We start from the raw sequence: 15541 nt of genomic DNA on the forward strand, positions 1-15541 counted from the left end.
TCTCGGGAAGTTTTAGTGGAAATGAGCTTTGAAGGAGCAGGTGAATGTTGGCAGGCAAAGATGAAGACAAGGACATCCCAGCCCAGGAAAGCAAGGAAGCTGACAGTCAGTTAGAGGTGGGGAGGTGGGCGGAGGCCCATCATAGTTGACCTTGATGCCTGGATTATGAATTTGGGTTTTATTTTGAAGGAACAGAGGAGTCAGGTGATTTTTACCTTGGGGAGAAGTGGCCAGAGAGTCACAGTGGAAAAGCAGCAGCCCTTGTAACGTCTTATAAAGGGAGCAGTGGAGATGCTGAGGATGAACAGGCTTGGGCCAGCCACCCCAAGGAGGGCTCTCAACATTCCAGGCGGTCACGTCAGGAAACCAGGAGAAGAGCGATGTTGTTTACCAAAATAGGAAACATGGGAGGAGAAGAAAGCTTACTGGCAAGGAAAATTAATTGAGTTTTGGACCCCACTGTAGTAAGGCCCGGTGTGGCCTACCTACCAAAGGTTGGGAATCCCAGCTCCATCAGGTTGTCTAAGGACCTAGAAGGCAGGACAATGTGAAAATATACTGAAGTAGAGTGCTCTGAGCGGAACCACTTTTATATAAATATTCATAACAACGTAACGTCAGTTCTTTCTTTCTTTCTTTCTTTCTTTCTTTCTTTCTTTTTTAAGATTTTATTTATTTATTTGACAGACAGAGATCACAAGGAGGCAGAGAGGCAGGCAGAGAGAGAGGAAGGGAAGCAGGCTCCCTGCTGAGCAGAGAGCCCGATGTGGGCCTCGATCCCAGGACCTCGGGATCATGACTTGAGCTGAAGGCAGAGGCTTTAACACCCTGAGCCACCCAGGCAGCCCATTTTCTTTCTTTCTTTCTTTCTTTCTTTTTTTTTTTTTTTTTTGAGAGAAAGAGAGCAGGGAGAAGGGCAGAGGGTGAGGGAGAGAGAATCACAAGCAGGTTCCACACCCAGCATGGAGCCTAATGCAGGGCTCGATCCCACGACCCCAAGATCATGACCTGAGCTGAAACTGAAAGTCAGACACTTAACCAACTGAGCCACCCAGATGCCCACAAACTGGCATCTGTAATAGTGCACCGTGTCTACTAGCAGGTTGATAAAAGTGGCTGGGGCTTTCAGGCGTGTCCTCTCCTCTTAGTACCTCTGCATGGGATGCGTAGAGAAATAGAGGAGTCTTTGCTGGGAAGATAACAGAAATAGCTTTTTAGTAATGTAAGGGAGGAAAAATAATTTTCTCTCTGTCCTTCTGAGTTCTTGGCTAAGACTCTATAATAAAAAATTCACAAGAAAACAAGTTTATTAACATGTTTATCTTATGTGTACACGGGAGATACTCAGGAAGAAATGAGGTGCCTTACAATTTTGAATTAAATACTGTCTTCACGGGGAAAGAAGAGAAGGGAGGTAGTCCTGGTGGGGGAGAGCAAATGAGTTTTAGGGAAGATGAGTAGACCCACAGAAGAACGGACGAGGGTAGATAGTTTGGTACATCCCTGGTGGATGTAACTGCCAGCGCGTGGCTTTGGGACAATGGAGTTCCCTTTGGATGCCTCTCTTTAGGCAGATAAGGGAAGTTAAGAGAATTCTTCTTTCTGCGTTTGCCCACAGCTCAAGTGCCCACAGCTCAAAAGATAGCAACATATTCTGAGATGACATATCCAGAACTCCACTCATCGTATTTTGGGGGTGGCCTAGTCTACCTTCAGTGGGAACTCCAAGCTGCATCACAATTCTGGTTTTCTTAAATTTTTGCTTCCTTTTCTCTCAACTAAACTATACTTCACAGAGGTCTTTGGAGCTGTGTTGGTGTCCCATGACACACTGGGGATTCCGGTTTCCAATCTGAGAGGGTAATGTCAAGCTAAAGACATAACTGGGGGAGTCTTCCTCAACAAAGCCAGAGGTTCAACTGCTGGAAGAGAGGAAAACAACCCAGAAAGCTCCAGAAAGGGGCACCTGGGTGACTCAGTGGGTTAAAGCCTCTGCCTTCAGCTCAAGTCATGATCCCGGGGTCCTGGGATCAAGCCCCGCATCAGGCTCTCTGCTCAGCAGGGAGCCTGCTTCCTTCTCTCTCTCTGCCTGCCTCTCTGCCTCCTTGTGATCTCTGTCTGTCAAATTAAGAAAAAAAAAAAAAAAAGGAAAAGAAAAGAAAGCTCCAGAAAGAGGAGAGGGATGGAAAGGGACATTGGGGAACACTTGCATTTTAGGAGGAGGGGGTGAAGGAGAAGCCAGGAAGTCCAAGAAGGAAGAGTGAGGAGGCTCAGAGGGCTGGGCAGTCAGGAGAGCAGGGTGCAGGGAAGTCAGGGAGGCTGAGGTGCGGAAAGGAGTGGAGCAAGAAGGGCTTTCACACCTCTTCAGAGCCCCGGTGGTCTGGGGGACCCTTCCAGACTTGTTTGTCTCATAGGCCCTATCACTGGTTCATATACCACTTCTGCGATTTCCTTATTCTACTGTCTGCTGACCCTGCCAGAATGTCGGCTGGAAGCAGAGATGTGTGATAGTTCTTGTCGCTGAGGTATTCCCAGCCTCTAGCATGGTGCCTGGCACAGAGCAGACACAGAGTAAAGATTTCCCAAAATGTATCGAATCAGCAAGGGAATGTAATCAGAGATTGCATGAGCCCTGAGAGAGGGCCACTGTGGCTCACAGTTCAGAGGTCACCGGGCACTTTGGAGAAAGCCCTTTCAAGGGAGGGGTTAACCCCAGACCTCTACTCGCTGCTCACTGTGGACAATCCTGCCTGTCCCACACCGCAGCCACTGGCCACTTGACATGTGACCAGTCCAGACTGAAGTGTGCTGCCAGGGTGGTTGTTTGAAGACGTATGAGTTAAAGGCTATTTTATACCATAGCAGAGTAACCATTTTTATGTGTTGTTAACATGTTGAAACAATCACATTTTGGATATAGAGGGTTAAAGAAAACACGCCATGGAAAGCCATGTGTACTTTTTTAATGCAGCTACTAGAAGATTTTAAATTACATACATATTATGTGTCCGTTGACAGATGTGGCTCACACTACTGTTTTCGAAGTCAGGCTGTGAGGGAAAGGGGGGGGTGGTGTCATGATGATGTCTGGAAAGAAATGAAAGAGCTGGCTTTTTAAGATAGGGCAGAATGACGGCAAGGACGGGGAAAATTGAGAGCCATAGAACAGCCCAGAAGAGACTGCACAGCCATGGTGGGAGGGGTGGGGGGGCAGGTGCGCAGGACTCTGGACCAGGTGAGCGGGACTCGGGCAGCGGGAGGCCAGAGCAGTCTTTATCGAGGCAGAGCCGGAAGTGGCGGTGACGGGGCTGGATGAGCGCAGGACTGGCCTGCAGATCTCTAGTGCAGTTGCTCTCCTGGTGGCGTCAGGCTCTTTGCCCCTCTGCCCCCCCCCAACACACACACATACACCCCAGCCACCTCCAGGTGCAGTATGGAGTCCTTGTACCTATAATCACCTCCTGGGGGAGAGACAGAGGGAACACATGAAAAGATAGAGCGGGGTAAGCATAGTGACAGCTCCCAAGGGAGTTCTGAGGACCTATTTGCTGAAATGTGGTCACCGAGGAGTAATGAGCCTTACCGAGTCTGCCCGTGCACTGGAGAACGGTGGCAGCTGCCTGGGCACACAGCCGCATCACCCCGTCTTAGTCCTGGGGTCCTAGCGCACCAGCGGTTTCAGAAGCGCTTGCCCTCCGGGCTGGAAGAGAATGTGGGGCGACTAACACGGGATCTGCCGGGACGATGGGCCTCGGAGAAACCCGCACTCCAGCCTCCGGGCCTGCAGCCTCTTCTCCCAGCCCCTCCCAGCCGGCTGCAGGCGGAGATGGCTTTGTGGTCCTCAAGAGAGTCACACCCGTGATACCAGGTGTTGTGCCATCCCCACCATCATTTCCTTGCTATCCTCGGGTGACTTTTAATATAAATCTACTCTCTCTCTGTAGCCCAGGAGGCTGCGTCGGGCCAAACCGCTGTGGGACAACTACGTCTAAGCAGTGAGACCCTGGGCAAGCTGACCTCAGATTCCACGCTGGTCACCCCCGAAATTAAACCTACGAAGCCGCTGCGCGGAAGCATGGTGATCGCCAAAAGCAAGACGGAGAGCCACGGCTCCGGGTCTCAGAAGCAGCATCACCAGCACGCGCCGGAGACGCCGCAGGTACAGATTAGGGCTTCCCCGGCGGAGGGTTGGGGTCCTTCCCCCTGCCCTTCCTCCTCAGCGTCCTGCAGCCTTGACAGCACGGCGTCGTGGCTGGGGGTGCCCTCTCCAGGCTCATGGTGCAGGCGCGGGCAGGCGTGCTCCTCCGGCAGGGGTTCAGCAAGAACTTTCCTGTGAGGCACTGGCTTGAGTGCTCGCAAAGCGGAGTTAAACGAAGCAAAATCCCTGTGCTCGCGCTGCACCAAGCGTCCGATGAGGGAGATGACCCCCCGTACACGTATCTACAATAAAATGAGATTGGTGACTAAAGATGTTTGTGAAAAAGAATTGGGGTGAACCATATGAAATGGCCAACAACAGCAGTTTCGTACGGCTCAGCCTAATCCTACAGGAACGCTGAGGATGAAACCATTCATTTCAACTGCAGGGGCGGGGGAGGCTGCACGGGAGTCTGTGAGAGTGTATCAAAAGCACCAGAAAATCCCAATTCTGACCCCAACCCCCCTTTTTTTAAAGATTTTATTTATTTATTTGACAGACAGGGATCACAAGCAGGCAGAGAGGTAGGCAGAGAGAGAGGAGGAAGCAGGCTCCCTGCTGAGCAGAGAGCCCAACATGGGGCTCTATCCCAGGACCCTGATATCATGACCTGAGCAGAAGGCAGAGGCTTAATCCACTGAGCCACCCAGGTGCCCCTACCCTTTCAATAAATAGGGAAGTTACAACCTATTCGAGATCACCCCATCCCCCATGCGGCTGCCACAGTGTGACAGGACTCAGGGTTTGGACAACAGTTGCCCTGTTGGAGTGCCTCACCCAGAATTGGCTATTTGGTGTTCCAAAGCTCTCGTAAAGCATGAACTCTCCAATGACTGGAGTTTAGTCATGTTGCAAGTTGGAAGAAATGTGTACTAGGTCATATAATGAAGATATGACCTATAATATAAGGTCATTTATTTATAAATCATCATGTTCTAGGAGAGCACCTGCTGGAAATCCTGGTCTTTTGAATGACATTTAATCTGACACATACTTCTCAGTTCCACGGCCTCCTCAGGTACTCACTGCCATGGTCATGTTCTAGAACTGGTTCATCATTACCCATAAACTCCAAGACCTCTGCCTTACACTTCCTCCTTCTTGACCACCATCTTTAACTTTCCAGATGACTTACTCCAGGAAGTAATTGGTCCCATGCAAACCTTCAGTCCATATCTTCACTGCCAGCCCCTCTTCAGTTGTTTTCTTGCCCTGTTTGGAATCCGTGACTGTCCCTGTAGGCTCTCTCTCGCCCCTTCCTCTTCTGCGTACTCTCCAAGCAAAAGTTCAGCCCTGGTAAACCTGATTCTCTGCCTCCTGAGGCAGGGTGGCTGAACACGGCTAGAGACAGCCCTCCTCTCTCCTGAATGGTCTTCATCCAAACTTAAGACCACAAATCTCAGATAGACCCTTTGGTCTGCCCTAGTAAATTTGCTGTCCTTCTTTTCGAGATAACTATTTTATGGAGGTCATCACTCTCCAAACCTCTAAGGCCCTTTCCTGTTGCCCATTCCCAGCTAATGATCTCTCTCCTGGCTGCATGGAGGAAGCGGCAACACTGGAAGGCGACCACCTGATTCTCCCAACACCAGATCTGCGAGCCAGGCTGCACCCCAGCCCATCGCCGCGCCTTCCCTGCCAGAGTCACCGCCCCAGCTCTCACCTGAGGCCCTGCCCGGGTGCGCCAGCCACCACCCCCCCACTTCTCACTCAAGAGCTAAATTCCTGCAGTCATGCCCTCTCTCCTACTTGCGTTGTACCCTACCTAGTGACTCCTCCCCATCAGCATCTATGCATGTTGTATGCCTCCCACCTTTAAAAATACTGCCCTGAGGCCCCAGACCGCCCTCCCGCTGTTACCTCCTCCAGTCAACTTCTCTTCACAGCTGTTCCTCCAAAGACTTGCCACAGGCCTTCCTCCTCAGCCTCACCACATTCTTTTTTTGACCTATTCCAGGGAGGCCCTTGTCCTTACCACCGTTCCTCTCAAACACTGCTCCTCTCAAGGTCACTGCCATTCATCTTGCCAGATCCCTCGGCCAGTGTTCTCTCCTCATCCCCTGTGACCTCACAGCAGCCGATAACTCCTCCTCCTGGAAGCACTTCCTGGCCATCGGAACACCACACTCTTCTACTTTCCTTCTGCCCCATTAAGTACTTCCTCCTCTCCTCCAGCTTCTCCACCTCCTCCAGCTTTTCCACCTCCTCCAGCTTCTCCACCTCCTCCAGATCCTTAGGATTTTGGACTAGACTAGAACTGAGTCATCTCCTTTTGTTATCTACCTTTTACTATTCTAACTCCTGATCCTTCTTATCCAGTTCATGACTTAAGTACTTGAATTTTTTCAGTATGCATATGACCCCCAAATTTCTATTTCCAACCCTAATTTCTTCCCCAGCTCAGGTGCATACATCCAAACTCACACTGAATGGCTTAGAGACCCCTCAAAATTTACATGTCTGAGAAGTGATTCTGGCCCATTCCCAAAACAGAACAAGACAAAAAACAAAAAATAGATCTTCCCTCAGTTTTTCCTTTCTTAATAATTGACTTTACCATTTTCCAATTTGATCAGGCCAACACTCAAGGAGTCATTCTTGGGGCTCCTCTTTCTTTCACATTCCCTTCCAAGTCCTCGGGGAATGGGATGTGAAGGAAAGTGTCAACCACGTCTCCCCACCTCCACCATGACCATCCTCATCCCTGCCACCATCATCTCCTGCTTAGAGCATGGAAACATCTAACTAACTAACTAACTAACTAGCCTTCCTGTTTCCACTCTTGTCACCCAAGCAGCAGGTACAGTGGTCTTTCAGATCACACGTCTGCCTGAAACATGCCAACATCTTCCCATAATACTTGGAATAAAATCCGAATTCCTCCCTGGGGTCTACAAGCCCTGCATGTTCACACCTGACTATGTCTTCAACTTTAAATGAAGCCCGGCCCTCTTCCCCATCGCTCACTTAGTCTAGTTACACAAGGCTCCCATGTACTCCCCAGATCCCAGCAAGCACACTCAGGTTCTTGTCCAACTCTGTCCACCTCTCTGTTCCTTTACCTTATGCCGTTCTCCCTGGCATTTATCACTACTTGAGACTGTTGTTGATTTGTATATTCACGTGGTCCTTTTCTGTCTGCCCCGCTTGCAGGAAGGACATTTCTGGCAGCAACATTGCCAGCCTTGTTTGTTGTTGTATCCCTAGTGCTAGAGGGGTCCCTCGTGCACAGTAGGTGCTCAATTACTATTTCTTAAATGCACAAATTCAGGGTGTTCAGTACATACACAAAGCAGCTTCCATGGTGTCCCTGCTTGAAGCTCACAGCAGTTCTTTAAGAGAAACAGGAATTTTCCTCTTTACAATGCAATCGCCATATTACAGATGAGGAAATGAGGCCCAGAGAGATTTCATCATTTCCATGAGGTCACATGGCTTGTACGTGTGAGAGCTGCTGGGACACCAATCTGGATTCTAACTCCTGATCCTTCTCCCACTCCACAGGTTTCCTCCAGCCCCCTCCCTACGGGGCCCGCGCAGCGCCGGCTCAGTGTCAGCCCCAGTATCGGAGGTGAGACGGGGCTCGTGAGCTGTGTGCTCCCCGAGGACCTGCTCACCCAGATCCTGGCTGAGCGCATCCAGGTGCGTCTGTGCCCCCCCAACCCCCGCCCCTCCACAGAGCTACGAGGCTCCTACTCCATCCCTGTGCTGGGAGCTGAGGTTCAGATCCACAGCCCACCCACGGCTGCTCAGAACCCAGGGGCCCTGGACAGGAAGGGTTTCTTCGTCCCCAACAGCCATTTGCTTGTCCTTTTGACATCCCTGGTCAGTCCCTGGCCCTGGTGTAGTCTGCAGCCTAAAACCACACACCTTAAAGCTCCAGTGAACTGGTTACATATTTTTTTTAAAAATCAGTCATAATACAGCCCTCTGGTAGCATAGTAAAAACCATCTCATGGAGTCACGGAAAGTTAGAACTTCATTAATTTCTATAAAAAATCATCTTCAATACGTTATTCAGTGAGAAAAGCAGATTATGAAATAATACATAAAGCACAAGTACATTTCTATAAAAGTATTTCTAAATGTGTATCATACAGACCTAGTAAAAACTCCCAAGGCACATGTAACTGGTTATCTTTGGTTAACAGGATAGTGGATTTTTAGTTCTCTCCACACATTTTTGAATCACTTCACAATGGCAGATTGCTTTTAAAGTCAAGAAACACAATAACTGTTTCCTTTTTTTTTTTTTTTTTCAGAATGTGTTGTACAGTTAAAAGAAAACAAGATTAGCAGGAATGGGGAGGGTACCACTGAAGCCTGTTTGCTGCTTATGGTTTCCAGAGAGCTAAATTGTTCACCAGGTCCTGGAGTTGTCCGTTTGCCTAGGTTTTTTCAAACTGGGCCACAATAGTAGTTGCGCATTTAAATAGAATGAAACGGGGCCCGAGCTTCCCAAGAGGAGTGTTAATAGAGGAAATGACTCGTGTTCAGGTTTAATGGCTACTGCGCTCAAGGTGCTGTCCCTTTCAGTGGATGTGAGCCAGGCGGGCCAGTACATGTGCAGGTGTGCAGTGGGCCCGGGTTAAATCTCGGGACAGCCAAAGTGGCCCCATAGAACTGACCTACTTAAAACACCCATCCTGGATGAAACATGGAGTTTGCCTACTTCTTTCATTGACAGTCTTGCTACAAAGAAAACAAAAAAAAACAGCAGTTGCAATAAATGGTGTCTTTAGTGATGTAGTTGATTTACATTCTGACACAAGATTCTTGCCTCATCAAAAACCAGTAGTGATGGGACACCTGGGTGGCTCGGTAGGTGAAGTGTCTGCCTTCGGCTCAGATCATGATCCCAAGATCCTGGGATCGAGCCCCGCATTGGGCTTCTTGCTTAGCGGGGGCCCTGCTTCTCCCTCTGCCTCTGCCCCTCCCATACATGCTCGCTCACTTGCTCTTACTCTCTCTCAAATAAATGAAATCTTTTTTTTAAAGATTTTATTTATTTATTTGACAGATTACAAATAGGCAAGAGGAAGCGGGCTCTCCGCGGAGCAGAGAGCCCGATGTGGGGCTCAATCCTAGGACCCTGGGATCATGACCTGAGCCGAAAGCAGAGGCTTTAACCCACTGAGCCACCCAGGCGCCCCAAATGAAATCATTTTTTAAAAAACCCAAAAAACCCAGCTGTGATCAGCCTCTGCCCAGGGGCGCTCCGTGTGTGTACGACCCTTGAGTAACACGTCAGTGCAGCAGAGGGCGCTCTTCCATGATTCATGGGATGGAGCTCTTTCCCCACCCCGTCGTTACTAACGCTGAGAAAGCTACGAATGGCACACCTGCTCCTGTGGCCCTTGCTGTCTGTTTCTCGGTGCGTGGGAATATCTTGCCTTTCCATCTTCCATCCTGCACCCCCTGGACCTTCCCAGACCCTCACTTTTACATTCCGCTTGCTTCCTCCATTTCCATAGCAACAGAATCAACCTTTCACTCTGCAAATACAGATAATGAAGATCTACCGTGACTGGTAAACTCTTTGGGTATTTCTCTTGTGTTTTCTAACAGCATGTTGAATGTAGCAGGTGGAAGGGTGGTTCCTCGGTGTTCTCCCGGGGGCGCCGTAGGCCTGGTGACCTGGTTGCAGCCCCAGGGAAAGCGCCTGCTGACGAAGGAGCAACCGCTCTCCGGAGGGAGCTGGGTAACTGCGCCCCTGCTAACCGTCTCTGCTCACCATGCTTTCAGCTGAGTGACTGCTTCCGGGGAGTGGTGTTTGACAGCCTCGAGACCCTCTTCGCTCGGAACATGGCCGTGGCTCTCCTCTGCCTTCTGAAGGCCATCGGCTGCCGGGACCACATCTATGTTATCAACATGGCCCAGGATTACACAGCCATGAAGGCCCAGGAGAAAGCCAAAAAGGAGCAAGAAGGTAAAGTCCCATGCCCTCCTGGGCTGTCCCTCTGGCAGAGCCAGGGGCTGTGTGAAATGCTTCTCCACCAGGCTGACCCACCGGGAATATTCCATTCGCCGTGTCTCCCCTCCGTCCTGTAAGGCACCTGACAGACACAGGTGACCTGTTGAGAGACGACAGGCTGAGGGATGAACCCAGCTGGCTCTTCTCATAATAGTCACATTCCCCTTTCCCCCGATATTACAGTGTGTCCCTTCATCTTCTCTATAATCACAGTCAACCTAAGGGGACCCCATCACCGTAAGGTCCCATCCTAACTCAGGTGATTCATTAGCTGCTTGCTTTTGCTTAAGACAGCTGTGCACTTCTTGCCAAGCTGGAGGTGCTGAGAAACCTCACAAGCCCATTTCTGCATCTTAGCGGGCTCTGTCCAGACATCGCAGCAAACACTCTGTACATTTGAAATGCCTAGGCATGGCACCTGGAGTTATTTGATCCTCTCAATGACTCTCTGAAGATCATTGTCCCCCCCTTTACAGATGAGGAAAATGACTCTTGGCTTTGGCTCAGGTCATGATCTCAGGGCCATGGGATTGAGCCCTGAGTCGGGTTCCGCGCTCAGTGGGAGTCTACTTAAGATTCTCTCTCTTCCTCTCCCTCTGCTCTCTCTCCCCACTCATGCTTGCTCTCTCTCCCTCTCTCAAATAAATAAATAAATTTAAAAAAAAAAAGATCACACAGCAAATTAGTAAGGTCTGTGTAACTCTGAAACCTTTGTATTTTCTGTCGCTACAACAGTGACTTGAAAAATTTTTCAGTGACTAAAAAATAGATATACACACATACACAGTAAGGTCAGCTTGAGTTCCTGCTGTAGTCAGAAGCAGTCGTAACAAATTTTGGTCCCCAGGGGAGGAAGCCATGCTGTCCCTGGGAGGCAGAGTTCTGCTCTGGCCTCAGCACTGGTCACATCACAGCCCTTCCTTACTTGGCCTTACCTCTGTCTTCTGGGAAAATCTACACAAATTGTAATGCTTTTCCATTAAGGGAAATAATTACAAACATGAGGTCTCTTAGCTCTTAAACAGAGTTCAAAGACTGCTTCCTTACATTCTCATCCAGAGAAAAATTAGGAAGAATGACCAGGCATCCCCAGCAGTGTTCCAATCTCCAGCTTCCTGGTTTTTCAGAAAGCTCATTTCCAACTTAAAAGAAAATATCTCTTTCATTTTCTCAATTACCTGCGGATTGAAGTTTTTCGCAGTTGCATTATGGGCTCCTCTCCCTTTGAAGATTCCTCTGCCTTTGAAGAAGTCCTGAGACAGCATCCAGTAACAATAATATTGTATTAAAATCTAATTTTTACTGAACATTTATGAATCTGCCAGGCACTAGCCTAAACGCTTTACAGGATTACTTATTTGATCCCCACCACAGCCCGGGAAAGAGAAATCATTATTCTCATCTGTTTCTATCCCTTGGTGAATGTCAGAGAAAGATCTCCAGACACATCTCTCTGAGCCCAAAGCTCAAACCCGGAAGAACAGAAGGTGGGAAGTTGTGCTGGTGAAGTGTGAAAAAGAGGCCGAGAGCCTTCATGCTGGGAGCGAGCCTCGCTTTTGGACCTGGAGTCTGAAGGGTGTGGGAGATGGTGCCCCTTTGTCTGCAAATGGCTTTGTCACCCTGAGGACTCTGGTGGCACATGTTCTTCATGGATAAAGTCAGCAGGTGGCCTGTTCCTTTCCTATCGCTGCAGTGGCAACTTACCACAAACCTGGTGACTTCCAACGCACACAGTTTACTGTCTTGCAATTCTGGAAGTCAGGAGTCCTAAAAGCGGGGTATCGGCAGGGCTCCGTTTCTTTGAAGGCTTCAGGGAGAGAATCTTTTCCCTTGCCTTTTTGAGCTTCCAGAGGCCACCAGCCTTCCTCAGCTCACGGTCCCTACTTCACAGCCTTCTGACCTCTGCCTCCATCATCTCCTTCTCTGACTCTGACCCTCCTGTCTCCCTCTTACAAGGACTTTTGTGGTTATACTGGGCCCACCCAGACAATCTAGGACCGTCTCCCCAGTTCAGGGTCCTCAGCATAACCACATCTGCAAAATCCTCTCTGCCATGCCAGGTCCCACAGTCACCCTTCTGGGGACTGGGATATCTCTGGAACTGCTATTCCAGATGGGTACCAGGTTTGGAGCCGTGTGAGTGAAGCAAGGCCCGCCAGAGATCAGGCACATCGCCCCGGGGCCAGCCCCCTTCCCCTGGTGGGGACCCCTCTGTAGCCTGTGTGGGCTGGGAGCGAAGCCACCAGGGCACCCCACAGCCAAGGCTGGGGACTTACCATCCCTCCCCTTCCTGTCTTTGTTCCCTCCACAGAGCGCAAACACAGGGAGGCACTTGAGAAAGAGAAGGAGCGTCTCCAAAATATTGATGAGGATGAATATGACGCCATGACAGAGGAGGAGAAGATCGTGTTCAATCGAGAGGTTCAGCAGGCCCTCCGCGAGAGGAAAAAGAGGTCAGAATCAAGGGCCAGGCAGGGCGGAAGTGGTTCTCCTGGGAGTGACACACAGCCTGTCCTGAAGGCTGGGGTCACCTTCCAGGGGAGCAGCCATGACCAAGGGAGACCCCGGAGGATGGCCTGCTAAGAGCAGGAAAACACGTTGCCCATCGAGGGTGTTGGTTGCGGCAGCCTTTCTGGGTTTCTCTCATTCCCTCCTTCCTTCTCTCTGGAGGGCATCTGACTAGGGGGAGGTTATATGACGGAATGGAGGGTACTTCTGGCCCCTGTGCTGTCCTGGGGCTCTCCCTAGTTTCCCCTGACACCTGTCCCCTAGGTCCAGCTCATCAATCAGCCTCTGTGCTCAGTTGTCCGCAGCTGGTGACCGAGAAGCCACTCTCTTGACATGAGCTGAATGGTTATCCCCCAGAACTCAGCCATTTCTCCTTCCCCAACCACCATCGTGACCTTTCGTGGTGTTATCCGTCCCCTGAGTTCTGGCTGCCTCTCCCACTTGATCCTCAGCCTGGGTTTTGCCAGAGACCCTGGGCAGGTTCTCAGCCACTCTCTGTGCCCATCGCTGGGGACCACACAGGAGTGACTGGATCCCCTCCATACCACCTGGGGCCCAGGAGACTCAAGCTATCTCAGCGACAGGTTAGGCGAAGGATAAATGTCCTTATCTGCCTTCAGACCTTCAAACATGCCAGGGAGAGAGGGCGGATTTCTTATCTTCCATAGAATTCCAAACATTGGAAGGGGCAGACCCAAGATAATTGCCCTTCTATTTAACCTCCTTCTCTCTTCTTCCTCTACTTCCAGGTTACTCCCACTGACCCCCAAAGAGCTTTTATGTCCTCTCTGCCCCCACAGTGTGCCCTCATTTCTTCATCTGGATGGTCCCTTGTAAAGATGCCTGGTTTTCCAGGGGTATAAAAAGCCTGGCTTTGGGATTCCAAAGGAAAATCTTTTCTTTCTCGTCCAGGTCATTGCTTTCAGGAATTCATTTCAGGGTGCACTTAGAAAATGGAAATCTGATCCTCAAAGCTCAGCAATGATTTGTTTGTCACACACACACACACATGCGCGCGCGTAATGAAGATTTGGCTTCAGTGGGTAGACAGTCACAGCAACCAGGACCAGCCAGGGATTCCTAGAGATGGAGACAGAGGGGTTTTGTATTTTCGGAAATGCTGTCCTCTCCACACTTGTTTGTACTTGGTGCCCTCTTTGTCATTGGCAGCAGGACAGGTACAGCTGAGTCCATAGCAGGGAGGCGGGAGAGAGAGAGAGAGAGAGAGAGAGAAGAGGAATGCAGCTTTCAGATCCAGCACCATGACCCTAAGCTAGCCATTAGGGACTGCTATTTAAAATACAATTTCTTGGGACGCCTGGGTGGCTCCGTTGGTTAGGCGGCTGCCTTCGGCTCGGGTCATGATCCCAGCGTCCTGGGATCGAGTCCCACATCGGGCTCCTTGCTCATCGGGGAGCCTGCTTCTCCCTCTGCCTCTGCCTGCCATTCTGTCTGCCTGTGCTCGCTCTCTCTCCCTCTCTGACAAATAAATAAATAAAATCTTTAAAAAAAAAAATACAATTTCTTGTCTGAACATCGGACATGACAGTGTCAGAAGCTGGGCCTCATCTGAATTGCTTATTTATTCATTTTAGCGAGAGAGAGAGAAAGAGAAAGCGCGCACAAAAGCAGGGAGAAAGGCAGAGGGAGAGGGAGAGAGAGAGAATCTCCAGCAGACACCCCCGCGCCCCCCGCCGCCCTGCTGAGCACGCAGCCTGACACGGGGCTCGACCCAGGGCTCAGTTCCACGACTCTGAGACCCTGACCTGAGCTGAAATCAAGAGTAGGACCTTTGGGGCACCTGGGTGGCTCAGTGGGTTAAGCCTCTGCCTTCGGCAATAGGTCATGATCTCAGGGTTCTGGGATCGAGCCCCGCATCAGGCTCTCTGCTCAGCGGGGAGCCTGCTTCCTCCTCTCTCTCTCTCTGCCTGCCTCTCTGCCTACTGTGATCTCTCTGTGTCAAATAAATAAATAAATTCTTTAAAAAAAAAAAAAAAGAGTAGGACCTTTACCTGACTTCACCCCTCCAGGTGCCCCTGAAAGTTACTTTTTAAAAACTGTTAACATCAAGCTTATTTTTAGCCCTGGCTTTGTTCTCTTATGAAAGAAGATTGGAATAGAAATACAGACTGAGAATTCCTCTTCGTTGAGTTGGGGGGAGTTCATCAGTTTTGCTGAATGACCGTTCAGAGACCCTCCTTTCTTTCCTTCTTTCCTCCCCCTCCCTTCCTCCTTCCTTCCTTCCTTCCCATTTACACAGATTTCTTTTGTTCGTTCTTTTTATGCCCAAGAAAACTCTTCCCTGGTCCATCCATCCAGACCCTCCCAGGCAGAGGAGGGGCTCGGGGCCGGAGGGGCTCTGAACTCTGTTTTCTCCGCCTGGTTTGATGAAGGGAGCTGGAGAGGCTGGCACGGGAGATGCAGGAAAAGAAGCTGCAGCAGGAGCTTGAGCGGCAAAGGGAAGAAGATGAACTGAAACGGAAGGTCAAAAAGCCAAAGCAATTACCAGTGAAGGAGGAACCTCCCGCGAAGAAATCTCAAACCAGCCGGCAGGTAGCAACCCTCACTCGCTCCTCAGCAAGAGGCAGAGCAGAGGGAGCGGTCACTGTAACTAGCCCCTCGAGCCAGCACATGTCCCTTCCACAAAACTGACCTGATACCGTTCGGGTCTCGTGGTGGAGCAGAAGGTGGGAGGGAAGGGGCCGACATTTGCTGAGAGCTGATTGTGGGCCAAGAGCTCGGCCTGCACTTTATTTGGCCCCCCTCCCACCCTCTGGGGTTCAGAGACATGAGCCCCACCCCAAGAGAGTTCCGGGACCCCACCCGGTTACATCTGACCACAGTCCTTGCTCTTTCCACTG

The 15541-nt window shown here is 50.3% G+C and overlaps 1 protein-coding gene across 1 annotated transcript in view; it reads left to right on the forward strand.

Moving 5' to 3' along the window:
* The window catches only part of LOC111152905 (HYDIN, axonemal central pair apparatus protein), a 298524-nt gene that overhangs the window by 194624 nt on the left and 88359 nt on the right, over positions 1-15541 (forward strand). The window contains 5 exon segments of the mRNA XM_022511638.1: positions 3945-4159; positions 7703-7840; positions 9944-10127; positions 12484-12625; positions 15074-15233. Coding sequence (XP_022367346.1) covers positions 3945-4159; positions 7703-7840; positions 9944-10127; positions 12484-12625; positions 15074-15233 — 839 coding nt within the window.

The sequence above is a fragment of the Enhydra lutris genome, unplaced genomic scaffold (genome assembly GCF_002288905.1).
Source record: "Enhydra lutris kenyoni isolate GAN:26980312 unplaced genomic scaffold, ASM228890v2 scaffoldscaffold30, whole genome shotgun sequence".
Lineage (NCBI taxonomy): Eukaryota > Metazoa > Chordata > Mammalia > Carnivora > Mustelidae > Enhydra > Enhydra lutris.